At 35.8% G+C, this 16176-nt stretch overlaps 2 protein-coding genes across 2 annotated transcripts; one reads left to right on the top strand and one right to left on the bottom strand.

The window, feature by feature from the left end:
* The first annotated feature begins 231 nt into the window (after positions 1–231).
* On the top strand, positions 232–5138 carry LOC125674604 (neutral cholesterol ester hydrolase 1-like). Its single transcript, XM_048911804.2, has 5 exons — positions 232–989; positions 2240–2371; positions 3602–3725; positions 3966–4029; positions 4246–5138. Exons 1-5 carry the CDS (start codon positions 807–809, stop codon positions 5030–5032), a joined length of 1290 nt encoding a protein of 429 aa, XP_048767761.1. The 5' UTR covers positions 232–806; the 3' UTR covers positions 5033–5138.
* Positions 531–14781, bottom strand: LOC125674595 (hillarin-like). The gene is made up of 7 exons (XM_048911794.2): positions 13687–14781; positions 11781–11897; positions 10692–11075; positions 10024–10167; positions 9742–9824; positions 8481–8624; positions 531–6649 (listed from the first exon to the last, which is right to left on the bottom strand). The coding sequence occupies exons 1-7, from the start codon at positions 14011–14013 to the stop codon at positions 5323–5325; spliced, it is 2526 nt and encodes an 841-aa protein (XP_048767751.2). The 5' UTR covers positions 14014–14781; the 3' UTR covers positions 531–5322.
* Between the last annotated feature and the right edge of the window lie 1395 nt (positions 14782–16176).

Below are 16176 nucleotides of genomic sequence, written 5' to 3'. Positions count from 1 at the left end.
CTTCGTCGCCCGCCATACGTTAACAAATGTAAACATGTATATTGACTGCACTCAGGGACTTGCACATTCATCAGTTGTACATGTACTCTAGACTTTGTACCTATCACTTTCACTATTCAATTGTAAAAACAAAATCGAAAAAGAAAACTTCCCTATCACTGGTACATGTAAGTTTATAACTGACACATGATCAACATGCGATATGATAGTATTTCTAGACTGTTTCCTGGTGTATAGCATTCGAGGTTTCCATTAGAGAAAACGCACATTCGAATTTGTCTTTAAGTATATCAAACTCCAGAACAGAATGGCATACATAGTAGCTATGTCATGCGCACCGTCATAATTGCACTAACTGTGGTCTTTGCCCGCTCATTCACAGTACAGTGGGCCAAACGAGTTCATTGATATTGTTTACAATATGTCATCCGTATGACACGGTATCAAAAGGGATGAAAAGTAACAAATGTACTTGTAAACGCGGGTCAAAAGTCAAAATACTGTTTACACGTGACCTGAGATAGAATGTCGTAATACTCCAATTCAGTTTTCGATGGGACAATGACATAGGTGGTGTACATTTAAAAAATCGTTTTCCTGTCGTATATAGTGGTATTGGTGGTGGAAAAGTGTGGATAATTACTATGTCAGTACTGAATGTACTTTCTTATCTGGACTATAACCGATGACATTTGGTTTATTTTAGTCTATATACCGTTATCGTTATAATCTGCTCCCTTGTCGACGGACAAATTAAGGCGCGGATCAGGATGCTTTTATTTGTGCTATTTTAACCGAGTCCTACGATGACCACACGTGGCTCTCAAACTAACAATATGGCGTACAACTTTTGTGGTCCATTGCCGCCTTTGGTTGTGCTCCTAGCGCTTTTCCTGTATTTTTATCTTGACGCCCGTGTCCCGGAACCCATACCAGAAAAGTTAAAGGTCAAAGTGATGGACGCAATGATGAAGACTTACGGTCACACGGTATGTCTTAGTACACTCAGATACTTACATTCAAATCATGTACTATATATGTACTTCATGGAACTGATTGTACTCGACGATAACAGCAGTATATAATACTTCTACGTTACATAGGATATAAAAATAGTAGTCTTTGACTCGAACATTTTTTAAAAACCGTACAATTATGAAGCTAATTCCTTCAACAAAATATGCATTTCAGTAGTGATGATTAATGCTGTATGATTTATATACGAAATATTTATCTAATTTTCGATGCATTCATTGACTTGTCGATGATTAATTAAGATAATTGTTTAAATCGCTTGATAGGGTGTCAATCAATCAATTCTTTATCATGAAAGACATACTTCTTATAGCATTATAAGTTATCAAATTGAATATGCATAATAATTACATTTTGCTGAAAATAAACGTCCAATTATTACAAGGATACCTAGCAGATGTAAATGCGATAGTGTAATGACAGAAAAAAAGGAGAATGACGGTACAAATTACATATTATAGACTACCTAGTTCAAGAACTTTAATTACAAATAAGTTTTCCTTAGTTACAAATAACTATCACACTAGGTACTGCAAACGCAAAGCCATTTTTTGATATCCTCCATGTAAATTTATACAACAAAGTTCTCAGCAGCAAAAAACAAAAAACAAAAACCAAAAACAAAACAAACAAAAAAACAAAAAAAAACAAACAAATAAACAAACCAAAAACAAAAAACAAAAAAACCCCCCAAACAAACCCCAACCCCCCCAAAAAAAAACCAAAAAAGAAAGAAAAATTAAAAAAGAAAAGAAAAGATAATTGCAATTTAGCAGAATAATATTCAATCATCTATAGGTGATGTAACCAATGGAAATCTTTTAGTATCTTTTCAACAAAATATCACAGTTTGTCAAGGGGATTAGTTGAGATTAGTGTTTGTTAATCCACGGGTTCGTATCTTTGACTGATCGAATCCTGTGATCAATGTGACGCATGGAGTCCGAACCTCTTGTATCTGAGAAATCAGGAAGGCTTTATCTGACTGCTCTATTCGTGTGGCATTCGAGAAGTAATAATCTATCATATAAGTAATATTATCTCTACAGTGTATGTCAGTTTATGAAAATAAACCATTGTCATTGGCATCAAGCTACCTCTACATATTGCGATAACTTCACAATGAAAGTAAATATAAATCATTTACAATATCGTTGTCGTAGCATAATTGTTGAGTGTGTTAAATTGTGTAAAATACTTTCAGGTGAATGTATTAGTGTCCTTGCGAATCACCGAACCATTTTCAGACCTCGTCAGAAAAATTGCCGATGGGTTCGTGCTCACTATGGTAACAGGATTCCCGTGGGGACTGGGGCCGTATGATCCTAGAATAAAGGTTACACGAATCATTAATATACCATGTTATCATGTGGCTTTTTCAAAATGTAATTCATTCTAATAGTAATTATTTTAATCAAGATGAAGTCTTAAAAATCGAATATACATGTAACTAGAAAATTTTCTTATTCAATCTTTCATTTTGGAAATTCAAGACAATATCTTGAAAATTAGAGGAGCTGTCTTGAAAATTAAAGGATGTATCTTGGAAATTAAACACAATATCTTGAAAATTCAGCTTGCATCTCCGAAATTCAGGAATTCAGCATATTTTGAGAAGTTCTAATATAGAATTTTCAAGATAATGAATCAAAAGTTATTTCATTGAATTTTCAAGATTTTATGTCATTTACTGTCATTTTCAAGTTACTATCATTTATTTTCAAGATTTCGAGTTTGTGTTGTAAGTGTTCATTGAAAACTACCACTTAGCCGTAATGGGCCATCGTAGTACAACGAATCTCGTTATATATCAATTTTCGAGAGAGAAAAAATCTACATGCACACATGTTTGTACATGTATATTATAGTTAACAGCCTTTCAAGCGGCCCTTATTTTCGTAATTTTCCTTATTCTCTTGTCAGAGGCCCTTATTTTCCTTATTTAAGCTTCAAAATCCTAATAAAACCCTTATATTTTCATGAAAATCCTAATTTTACAATTTTGAAAAAATGAATTCGAAAAGCGAAACTTGTTGAAAAGTAATCAAATCAAACCCTTAGTTTACTTTCAGATAGTGATTGTTTTGAATCAATCTAATTAGTGGCTATCAGCATGGATTGGTGTACCACTTTCTTTCTTATGGTTACATTGAAATACTGAATACCCAAGTTGATGGCCACTAGTATGATCTTCTATGATGGTCATTCGCTTTTGTATTTTATGTATATACCTGTTGGCGAGTACAGATTTTGTTTTTTTGCATTGATTAGGAAGTTTTACCTTTTATTTTTGTCTGAAAAATCCTAAAATATCCTTAGAATAGCCCTTATTTATGAAGACTTGTGGCCATAAAAAGGCCCTTATTTTTCATAAAAAGTCACTTGAAAGCCTGTTAGCATCAAGATGCAGTTTTTATTTCATTTACTATTTAGCATGTATGCGGTAGTCCATATCATTTTAACTTTTCGTTATTACAATTCAACGATGTGTGTCATCTTCACACAGATGTACTTTTGACGTGTAAATATTTGATAAATACTGACACAATTTCACGGGTCATGTTAGATAACCGACACACACATTAGAGAGGTACGTGTGAAAGTCTATGAACCGGTGAGTAGTTTGGGAAGGCCTGAGCGACCCGTCCTCATCTACTTCCACGGGGGTGGCTGGAGCTTGCTGTCTGTCGGTACGTAAGAAACGTGAACGTTGTTAAAATTTAAAAAAAAATCACTTATAAAGTTATAAATTCATACATGTAATCAAACGATTTATTTTTAAAAATAATGATTTAGTGTTGGGTCAATTTGAAATTTTATATAAAGATTTTATTTGTTTTGAAAATGTGTCTTGGTAAAGGATTATTTTGTATTTAATATACATGTAAACGAAAATTCAAATTACAATGGTGATTTAATCTTTTCAACAGACTCGTACGATCCGTTGATGAGAAAAATATCACTTGATAGCGGAGTAGTTGTAATATCAGTCAAGTAAGACCTTTTTCTCACAGCTCAGTTGTAATTGAGGATAATGTTTAAAATATTCTATAAATATACGTGTAATTTTATTGTTTAGAAATATATTTTTAAGAAATTGCTCTATTTTTCGGACTCTGAATTTTAGCTAGTCGTCATGTTTTTCATTTCCTTTTTTCTGTGAAAGTTGATGAAGAAATATTGTATATAGAGAGGAATTTTCTTATTCAGTTACAGATTAAGTCCACAGTTTCCTTTTCCTATCCCACTTAATGACTGCCATGAAGTTGTGGAGTATGTCATAGAGAACAGTAAAACCATGAGAATAGATAAAAGCCGCATTGCGATTGGAGGAGACAGCGCCGGTGGCAACATGGCTGCCGCAATCTCGCTGCGATTGAAATCCAAAATTGCTATGCAAATGCTGCTTGTTCCTTCTCTTCAGTTTGTGAATTTCAATACAACGGCTTTCAATGAAAATACACTTTATCTAAATCGAAGCATCAACGACCCCGATTCTTTGATGTTTGTTATCAACTATCTTGGTCTAGAACCAAAATACATGAATTACCTCAGGTTCAACAATCACACGTCACCAAGTTTTAAACAGTCACTAGAAAATGAATATGCGGATCAAACATTGTGGCTTCCCAAAAAGTATGTGCGGGACAAAGTTATACGTGAAAATATGGAACAACCCGTGGATACCGGTGACGAAGAACTTTTCGAGAAGATAAAGAACAAAATACTAGACCCTTTAGTGTCGCCGTTACTTGCAGATGATGATCACCTTGAAAATTTACCGTACACTTACATTATGGTTTGTGGATATGATTTTGTGAGGGACGATGGTATTATGTTTTACGAACGATTAAATCAAATAGAGGAAGAGGTGCACCTTGCCTACTACCCTGAAGGTTTTCACAATGCTTTATTTTTTCCACATGGACCTTTAAAGCTTGATGTCGCTGTGAGAATTGTTGATGATATTGTCAAAACTTTGAAAAATGTTCTTTGAGTACAGGTATGATATTTCACCTCATCATGATTATTTATTTCATGACGTCATAATATTTATTTACTGAATGAATGTTGAATAAATGGTTTGTTCATCTAAACTTCAATACCTATTCTGGTCTTTCACACCTGAACGTTAAAGTGAGGGGGGTTATACATTGAAAAATTTATTTCAAATATAAAAACAAAGCTGCCATATTCTTAAAAAGATATATAGCATTGTACGTTGCAAGTTCAAAAAATACTACAGCTATGATTGTCTCCACAGCAAACTGATTTTTAAAAATGACGTCACTTCATGTGAAATTCAACAAGTGGGGAGAATCTGCATTTTTCTTGTGAGAATTTGGCGTATATTTTGGCTCTGCATTGTTCAGTTCCAGTGAAAACACTGGCAACCCACATATTGTCAGGCAGTTCTCGGAAATGGTGCCAAATATTACCAGCCAACAAAGCAACGTCTAAAGCTTTTGGTGCGCATACTCTAAACGTCATCCTTATACCGAGAGGAATGTCACCAACAATAGGTTCTATCAGGGAATTTCCCTGCCACCGATGACAGGCGCGAGGAAGTGCCCGTTTGTCTTTCCCGGGTTGTTTACAGTCAATAAGATACCGGAACAGAATTTCCGGTACACTATTTTCATCTGTTGATGTAGTTCCAGAACCAAAAACAGATAGCACATATTTCCCCATTACAGGGCATCTGATCTGAAAAGTAACAGATTCATGATCTCGTTTAGACAAGAATGTGTACCTCTGGAAGTCCGTAATATTGCATTGAAAAGGCCCATAGTATTGACAAGTATATGTTAAGACGGTGTTCTTTGGAACTTTGAATCGCAGGAAGACATCATCGTAGCTATAAACAACTAACGGATCAATGTGAGTTAGTGGAGCAATGTCTAATTTGCTCATCAGCGGAGTGGGACCAAAGAACGGCACCATAGGAAAGGGACTTTTTATATGCTCCCTTCTTTCTCTGCACTTTACAGTAAATGCGCATGCACTCTGAAGAGATTCGCAGTTCCAATTCTCCTTCACATAAATTGTAAAGTAATATTTCCCAGCTTTAGGAGGTGCAACGGTAAATATTGCTTTATGTCCAATAATCCTAATCATTGCCCGTCCTTCTAATTTATTTGGTGTAAGACTGACATCCTTGGCCTCAAACGTGTATCCAAATCCGAGTAAGTTCGGAATATTGAATTGCAAGACGACCAATCCTTTGTTTGTATACTGAGTGCAATCGTAGTGGTTAGCAAACTTGATTCCATGGTTAAAGAATGGTGATTTTACCACCGGCAGGTTAATGAACTCCGACAAAGTCACTGGGCATTCAAGAAGCTGCCATTTTGGATTATCTGGAAAGTGCTGATAAATGTGATCCTCTGGGTCTGTGATGAAGTAGAACTCGTCCGAACGGTAATAAAACGTGGTATTTTTGGTGCATTTCACATGTCTTGCTCCCCAGTTGCAGTTGATGAAGCACCATGATCCCTCCAGAAACACCGCCGTCCAGGAATTTCGAAATCTCGGTCCTTCGAATTTCATCCCGGGTTTGTATCCAGCGCCTTTGGAGTATCCTTTGATGATCTCGCAATACAACCCAGCATAACTGAAAAATTCAATTTTTTAAAATGTGAGTTGCACTGTTAATAGAGATATAAACAAGAGACTAATGGGCCAAATCGCTCACCTGAGTCACCTTGAACCATATTTTAAACATTTTCCCTATATATTCGCATGTAAAACTTTGATCCCTACTGTGGCCCCAACCTACTCCCAGGGGCCATGAATTTTACAAACTTGCTTGAATCTGCGCTATGTCAAGAGCTTTCATGTAAATGTAAACTTCTTTGGCCCAATGGTTCTTGAGAAGATATCTAAAGATTTTCCCTATATATTTGTATTTAAAACTTTGATCCCCTATTGTGGCCCCATCCTACGCCCAGGGGTCATGATTTGAACAAACTTGAATCTGCACTATGTCAAGAAGCTTTCATGTAAATGTCTACTTTCCTGGCCCAGTGGTTCTTGAGAGATCTTTAATCATTTTCTCTATATATTTGTATGTAAAACTTTGATCCCCTATTGTGGCCCCATCCAACCCCCGGGGTCATGACTTTAAGAAACTTAAATCTGCACTATGTCAGGAATCTTTCATGTAAATATGTACTTTCCTAGCCCAGTGGTTCTTGAGAAGAATATTTCTAAAGATTTCCCAATATATTTGTATATAAAACTTTGATCCCCTATTGTGGCTCCATCCTACCCCTAGAGGTCATGATTTGAACGAATTTGCACTATGTGAGGAAGCTTCCATGTAAATGTCAGCTCTTCAGGCCCATTGGTTCTTGAGAAGAAGATTTTAAAATAACCCCACCCCATTTTTGTAATTATCTCCCCTTTGAAGGGGCGTGACCCTTCATTTGAACAAACTTAAAAGCCCTTCACCCAAGAATGCTTTTTGTGAAGTTTGGTTGGAATTGGCCCAGTGGTTCTGGAGAAGAAGTCCAAAATGTGAAAAGTTTCAGACAGACAGACGACAGGCCACAGACGATTAATTAAAGCTCACTTGAGCTTTTAGCTCAGGTGAGCAAACCCTCCCCCCCGCCCCAAAAAAAACAAACACCCCCGATACACACAAATTCTGAAATACTTATTTTACATGTAACAATGATAGACAAATACGCTTTATACACGAACTGAAAACAGTTAAAGACGATATTCTAAACAGGTGACTAAGAAGTCAGATTAATTTGACAGAGTTATTTTAATATGCCATTAATTCCGAGTTAACAACAGCTTTAAATCAATACGCCGGAATACAGATACAAAGCTGGATCATATTGTCGGAAGCGATTCTCGGCGATCTGTCATCACATCCTCTGGCTTAGCGTGCTTTTCGTTAAAAAAAAAAAGCTCTATTAATAAGGTTGTAATATTTGGTTTTAATCTTTTGACCAGCGCTACTGAGAGGGTCCTAATGATACCATTGCTATCAAGTGACAGGATATCTATTGATTCAGCTACACTCTATTCCTACGTCAATGAAATTTTACGCCTTGAAAAATAGTCCTCTACAGATTGATAATGATCGAGTTTACGCTTTACGCGAAGGTTATGTTTAGGATGACTGTCGTCTGGTGAACAATTTGAAATAATGTGACGACACTGTTTCCTTAAATCTCATCTCGCAAGTTACCCTTCTTTACAAAATAATCTGTCCAGTAATCATTAGCATTTCAGTTTGGTTTATTTTAGAAATATTTTCTTGATGCTATGGGACTTCTTGTACAGAAATCGTAAAACCACATACTTTAAACGGTCATTGCTCTTCATACATTGGGGGTACCTGTTGTGTTGGTCACCATATTCTCACTAGATATCACACTTTGGCAAAATTCAGAATAATTTTCGCATTGCAAAGAACAGTCCAAACCTACCTGCAGAGTCTTTTGAAGAGATCATGATAAGTTTCCGTTCCTTGTTTGATTCCACGGAGGATACCGAGAGGAGACTCGGAACTCACCGTGTCATCAATCTCAATCTTGTTCAGATCCTTTAGACAAATCCACCGGAATAGCGCTCTGAAAAATAAGCCATAATTAGGAAATGCTGAGGATAGTTTACGTGCAATAGAGCTGTTCTTCAATATATACATTATTTTACCGCAGTTTACTTTGACCTATCTACCGGTCGCGGTAACTAAGTGGTTAGGGCGGCCGGGAAGCGCAGGTTCGATTCCCAATCCCGACGTCACGTCACACCTAAGATGTTTAATATAGGTAGTGACTGTTCCTTCTGGCATTAGAAGTGAAAGTCACGGGTCTTTCGGATATGACCTTAAAACGGAGGTCCTATGTCATGGTGGCCGTTGTCACAATAACAAACTCTCATCGCGCCATGCATAGGTCAAAAGTTAATGACGTCTCTATATAAGTAAAAACATCTGCTTGATGATATAGACCATTAATATAAAACAACATGGTACATAGACCATTAACTAATCATCTAATTACCAATATGACAAACTTCAGCATTCCAATTGTCAGCTTCCAACATAAATGTAGCAGTATTCCAATATCATCTGCGTGATGGTGTTCATGCTTTTCAACTGATTCGATACACGAAAGCATGTTTTACGTATGATCAAATCTTAGACCGATACAGGCTATTGACAAATAAGTTAATGTTATAAGGGGGTTCAACAGTCTCGTTTAAAGTCTGTATTTCGCAAATTCAATTGCTGTTATAACTGTCACATTTGCAAATACAACCTGTCATTAGGTCGAATGCTGTTTGATGTGTTAGGCAGTTCATGATTAACTGATTTTGAGTATGGGTTACTTTGATAGAAGACTCACGGCGGATGTGTCCGATCAGCAGGGAATGATTACTCCTCCTATATACCCAAATCAACCCCTTATGTTTCAAGAGGTCCACGGTTGCCTTACGTTCAAAAATTTGTATTCTTTAGAGAATGCATGAGAGTGATGTTCATTATGAAACTGACTGTTGCTTATCTTCACCTTTTTAAAAACAAACAGTAAAACTTTAATCTATTTAATTTCGGAATTGAGTTTTTTAAAAGGCTCGTGGGAAGAATTATTTGGTTGTAAGGTAGACATGGATACTAGATGTACAGAAATACAAAAATTGGTTGAATCTGAATAAAATTTCACCCTTGTATCAAATTAGACTAACCTAGCTTTCTCCAAATCACTCGTACAACCATGCATTAGATTTTTGACCAGGTCAGTAAATGAAGAATAATCAGTTTTGGCAATCTGAAAAGTAAATTGATTTAATATAAATCGTAGTGTATTGTTATGTAAAAAAAAACCCTGTAGATGGTCGTATGGAAAAATATTTGAGGTGAAGGACACCAGATAAGTTTAATACATTTACAAATCACAGTTATTTAGATCTAATTTTAAACAGTCAGAAAATCATACTTTCAGATACTAAAAAAAAATTCAATCTTACATTGACCACTTTTTCGTCGATGTGTTCCAGTTCTCCCGGACTCTTGAACAAAGCGGATCTCCTAAACTCCGGCGGAGCAATTGGAGGAGGACGACACAAGTTTATTGTGGGAGGAGAACTGCAATCCGAATCCGAAGAAGACAGCTGGAAAGAAGGTTAATTAATACTTGGTAATGCAATATCAACGTGACCGAAAATTACTACCACAAAAATACAAAGAGCCTCAGCTATCATTGAGATATATATCAGTAACGATATTGATATTTTGTTTTGGACCAGGTCATGCAATATGGAGAATTCAGACAATTCAAATAACAATTAAAAAAAATAGACTTGCAAACGATTGAAATTTTCAAAGGTGTAAAGGTTGGTTTGGGGTTTTAAGGAAGGAAAATGTGCATTATTCATAAATTTATGTTTATACGTATATTGTTATTTACCTCACTCAAACACAACCTTTTTATGTGCATTACTTTTACCTCGCTCAAACAGAACTTTTATATACACTGTACATTTTGTCATTTACCTCATTCAAAGCTAATATGGGCATTATGAATAATTTTTCAAATACCTCACTCAAACGAAGTTTTTATAATCCATACGCTTAATTTTTTTCCACCTCACCCAAACAGAACTTTTATGTGTATTACATATAAATTTCTATTTACCTCACTCAAACAGAGCTTCTCGGCAATGAGGAACAGCATCTCATGACTATGCTTCTCTATTAATTGACTAACTCGAATTTTCTCCTCCTCGCTCAGTTTATCCAGTAGATGCTTCAATTTTTCCTCCCGTTTACGATTATAGATTTCTTCAATCTTTTGAGATTCCTTTTCTAAACCATCTTTATTTGTTTTCTCAATCTTCTTCTCGAAGTTGGTTACAAGATCTTTGACAGATTTGTCCTTTTCCTGCTTTATTTCGGATTCCAAAGAGGTGATCCGTTTCCTTCTTTCTATTGTTAACTGACTGTACAATCTGTCTTCCTCTTCCTGCTGACGTCGTTCCAGTTCTGTTTGTGCGTCAAATACTCCAAGACTTTCAAAGTCCTGCAATAGGATTTCACATAAAGTTTTTAGCTGCTAATTTATTTGGTTATATTTTACTAACACCGAAATATGGGTGAAATATTGCCAAATCAACGTAAAACCATATACAGTTAATGAATGCACGTATTTGACCATCGTATCAGAAAAGACGAGTGTATAAATTTACTATAGATAGAGAGAATTTTATTTCATACTGATTTGTAAAGCTACAGGTAATGGTTGTTTGAGTGGTTTTTAGATTCAGGAATAGTGTTAGACATTTAATCTCATTATTCAGTTACAGTTTCCATTCTTTGCAGAATCCAAGGCTAAGTTAATAATCTAAATGAAAGATCAGGTTCAACAGCCCTAATCCTTTGTCGATACATGACAGAATAGAAATAACGTATCTCCATCTTGCTGTTTTAACACGTCACCAAAACATTTGCAATTACAACGTAATCTGTATATTATCCCCAAACTATCTGACATATGGCGCAAGATAACGGTCTTAAGAAAACTGACTTGTCTTTACTCCAAGACTTTTAATGAATAAGAACACCAAGCAATTGCAGTGCTGTAATCCGGGGAACGATTATTAGGTGATATCAAAAGAAAATCTGCCAAGATACTATTCATCAGTGAAAAAAGCGATTTCTATGAAATTGAGTTTGGGTAATTGGCCACGTAATATCTTCTCGTTTCTTTAAAGACAAAGGAAAATACTTGATAGGTTCCGAATGAAGTCCGCTGTTTCCTTTGGTAGTTCAGCTCTCGTTGATGAGAAAATTCGAGGGCGTTGGCGTCATATTGCCATCCTGGGTTAAACGTGCTCCCTCGGATCTGTAACGAGATTGAGATCATTTTAAAACATCATTACACTGTTATAAAAGAAGAAAGAAATTAGGGGATCTTAGCAACTACAATTTTTAATTAAAGATCTTTACTCAATAAATATGATTAATTCCTCTTGAGCAGAGTATAGATCTTCTATAATTACATTATCGTCGTATAAAGAAAAATTAATTAGCATTGATATGCAGACATATATATTGCTTTCCAATACTCCCGAAACCCTGAAAATGAACTAATTTTCTAATATGGCCATTATTGTTACTCGCAATAAATCGCATATCATATAACAATTTTTATCCGATTGAAATGCAATGAAACTCGAGGCGTCCCATTATTTATGTTCACGGACGCAGCTGTTCCCACCGTCTAAAACAATGGAATATAATACAGACTGATAAAAATGTTATTTTCGTTTGTCAGTAGCAATATGATAAAGCCCTGGACTACAGAACTTGTAACATCAAACGGGACATACAAGTTTGTAATGACAACAAATAGACATAGTTCTGTTTTAGGTGTTTTTCTTACGTTTATTGATCTTGTGCACTTGCTCATTAGAAGTGAGTCATGAGCGGATCATTTCAGAATCCAATAACATTCCGAAAGGCCATCACGTACTAATTTTAATCAACGGATATACCTTGTCGCATGATACATTAGGATTTGTGTAATCTTTCCGAGTTGTTGACTCACTGACCGAGGCCCGGAGCCGAGGGACATCATTATGGGGGTCAACGGCCAGATTCTGTCGTTGGACATAGCATTTGTTTCGTGATTACAGAATGCGCAAAAAAGATAACCATTATCTTTCGATTTATTGGCAGATGTAACTCGGGTGTCAATTAAAAGGCTTTGTAGCCAGTTATGAGCGATGTGGATACAATCAAAAATTGATGAGCCATGCATTTGCTCAACATGTGAATGTCATTAAACATTGAATCTAACCAAAGAATATCATGTGATAAACAAAACTCTGTTCCGGAAAATGAAATGGAGTCAAATTTGTACTTTTAAAAATGGGCGTGGAAATTTTTGGAATATTTTCCGATTTTTTAAAATTCAAATATTGTGGATTAGCGTAATGTATTGATAATAACTGTAGTGTTTGTCCGATTTATTTCTTTTGTTCATTGTTCATCACTAAGTAATCTTGCTATCGTAGCGTTGGTTTTAATAAGAATTCTAACTATGATACCGTATACGACAAAGTTTGAAAAAATTAAGTGTAATACATTTCATCATTTGAAAAAAAATTACAAGTCTGTCAGTGTAATTTCCGAACTGCATCAAAGTACTCAACAGACATGACAGAAAATCTGATTGCAGCAGGCATCATTTTCTTTTTTGCATGACCGCTCAGCGCCTGTTTCTATAAATCAGGCCGTCTGAGCACATCGATGCGTTGATATTAAAGTTGAAATGAAAACAGAAAGCGCATGATGTAACGTTTGTCGAACAGTTGGCGTAATTTATGCTTTTCTTTATAGTGCGGCGTTATCCACTGAACCATTCGCATTCGTAAATTACTTTAATTGTGTATTTAAAAAGTATAACATCTCTCTCAGCATGATACTAGTGCATATGTTTCATATTTAGCGGATAGGAGAGGAGGCCTGGAGCTGAGATGAAAAGAAAATTGTGATAAAGTACAACTTTTCTTATTTATATATTAAAAGAAAATTAAGCATTTCAAGAAGATCATCTGTGTTCATGATAATGTACTTGTAATAGAAAAAAAAGAGACCCAAATATACAGTATAATTCCATTTCTACCTACCTGTTCATTCAAATGAACGCCCAGTTTGGGTGCATTGAGGGCGGACTGGATGCCCATAGAGTCCTTGTTGATAATGCCTACAATTTTCGGCAGGTGTCCATGACAATACACATCCGCTGGCTGACCATCTGGCTGCCATCTAAATGTCCGCAACGTAAGCTGAAGTCCGCACACCCTACATCTGAAGCAGCGGCGATGGAACAGCACCCCAACGTCCACGCGTTCTACGGGGTACACTCGCTTCTGACAACGGTAGCAAGTGTCCTTATTTTGGGATGAATAAAAGCCATCCCCGTCGTCTGAATCGCTGGAGTACTGATCGTCCATTCCCTTCACTCAGACGTTCCAAGCATTAATAATGCATATTATTCAAAGCATAGGGGGTGCAATAAAGATGCTCCGCGCTGGCGAAAAATTTAACCAGTTCCCTCTGCGCTAATACATCTTAAGCTTGTGACGAAAAGGAAAAAAATAACAAACATGTTTCTCATTAGGAAAAACACGGATGCGTCGTATGTAAATGTTTGTATCTTAGTCATTGATGAAGAAATGCCGATAGTATTCAATCGATACAAATACAGATCCATCACCCTGTTAATGTCAGAATCCAGGTAACAGCTACAGTGTAATGCTGAACGGCCATCTAATTGTTACGTGCTTTAAGCTTCAGTCGATGAATGAAGCTAAAGATTATTTCATCGATAAACCACGTTGGTCACCAATTTGTTCCCCTCTGCCCAACGGCCGTCGCAAAGCATGGATAGAATATTCTCGTACCTACAAATTACAACGCGAACCAAAGGTGTCATTACAAACATATCGAATACGCCCTCGCTTTTCTAATCTCGTTTTGGATTGGTTGAAAGAAATGAATCGATTGATCCTATTTGATGATCTCATGCTCTCGAAGCCTTTGTGTTTGACAGTCAACCACCGTATCCTTTGTTTCAAATTGCCGAAGGGACAGGTGTTCTTACTAATGCATTTATAGTTTGTTTTCCGTAACACGATGTCCTCTTTTGAGCAATTAATGTTTTATGTGAATGAAAAACGTATATGCATCAGCAAATATACAGCCTATAAGGATGTGGTTCCATCATTAATAAAAAAAAATAATAATAAGACCGATTGTCTATCTCAATTTTCATCGGATTTTTTTCATAAATCATTTTAAGAACATAAATATCACATTTGCACATGAACATATTGAGCTTTTAATTTGGGGGGGAAACCAACAATTTGGTCCTCAAGAAATCTCTTCCAATTTAAAAATACTAGTGTATGAAGCGTGTTCGTTATAACATCACGAACCCTGTTCGTAATATAATGGGGGCATTCATGTTTCTTAACACGAAAATAGTCATAACATAAAATGTTGATGTGTACATATGTAGGTATGGAAATATAATATTTGGTAAAATATACAAATTCACCATAATTTACGAGAAAAATAAACGAATGCGTACAGCCTCTTCTGTTATTAAACTGTACACGAAAAATGAACCAGACGACATGTAGACTGCAAATTAATACAGAAACTGGGCAAGACAATATGAACTTAAAAGTTTGATACAACTCAGCATGAAAAGGGTGACGATAACGAACAGTGATCCTATAAAGAATAAACAATCGAGAACGGGGCAAACAGGAACCTTGGAAAATCAGAGCTGGATCAGATGTCTAGGAGGAGTAAACACCCCCTTGTTGACCGGTCCGTAAATGCAAATTCCACTCTGTAAACTGTGTGTGCATATTCACCAAAAAGAATAATTTTGGATGTGCTATAGATCGAGTGCGTGAAGTACCAGGTATGCACCGAATGGATTTTCGTTTGAATTACTGCATTTCTTTCCGCTGAAACAATTCATATTTTCTTTTCATCCTGTAAATCAAAGTAAACCCCACGACAACAATTCGCCCACTCTTAATTTATCCTTTTAACATCGACAAAAAGTAGGTAGTCTTGTACGTATTATCCTCTACAGAACTTCATTGCAAATGCATAAAAAATATTGGAATGTAAAAATGTTTCTCTCCATCCAAATATAATATTGACTAATACTTTTTGGCAAGCTGTGATGAATATACGATATTATTGTATATGGGGAGAGGTTTTTATTGTTAGATCGTGTATTATGTGTTAATTTAGCTTTGAGACACGCTCCCTGTCGGAGGCTTGTAAAGTTTTCTTTCATGTTTAATCTCACGCTGTCGTCTGCTTGTAAAACAGATCACTTCGGTAATTCACCACAGATTTGAATATGAATAAAGACTGACGAAGAAACACAAGCGCCCCTGAAACCTCAAAATAGATTGCAATGTTATATATATATATATATATATATATATATATATATATATATATATATATATATATATTTATTTTGAACTCTTTATTTTTTTTTTAAATGAATCTGCATTTGTTCTTGAACTCTCAGGATCATCATTCAAATCATAGCATGGTTTCCTAAAAGTTGAAGACGCACACAA

This window comes from Ostrea edulis, chromosome 1, assembly GCF_947568905.1.
Source record: "Ostrea edulis chromosome 1, xbOstEdul1.1, whole genome shotgun sequence".
NCBI lineage: Eukaryota > Metazoa > Mollusca > Bivalvia > Ostreida > Ostreidae > Ostrea > Ostrea edulis.
Note: the sequence above shows the minus strand (reverse complement) of the source record. Positions and strands in the feature narration are given on the sequence as shown.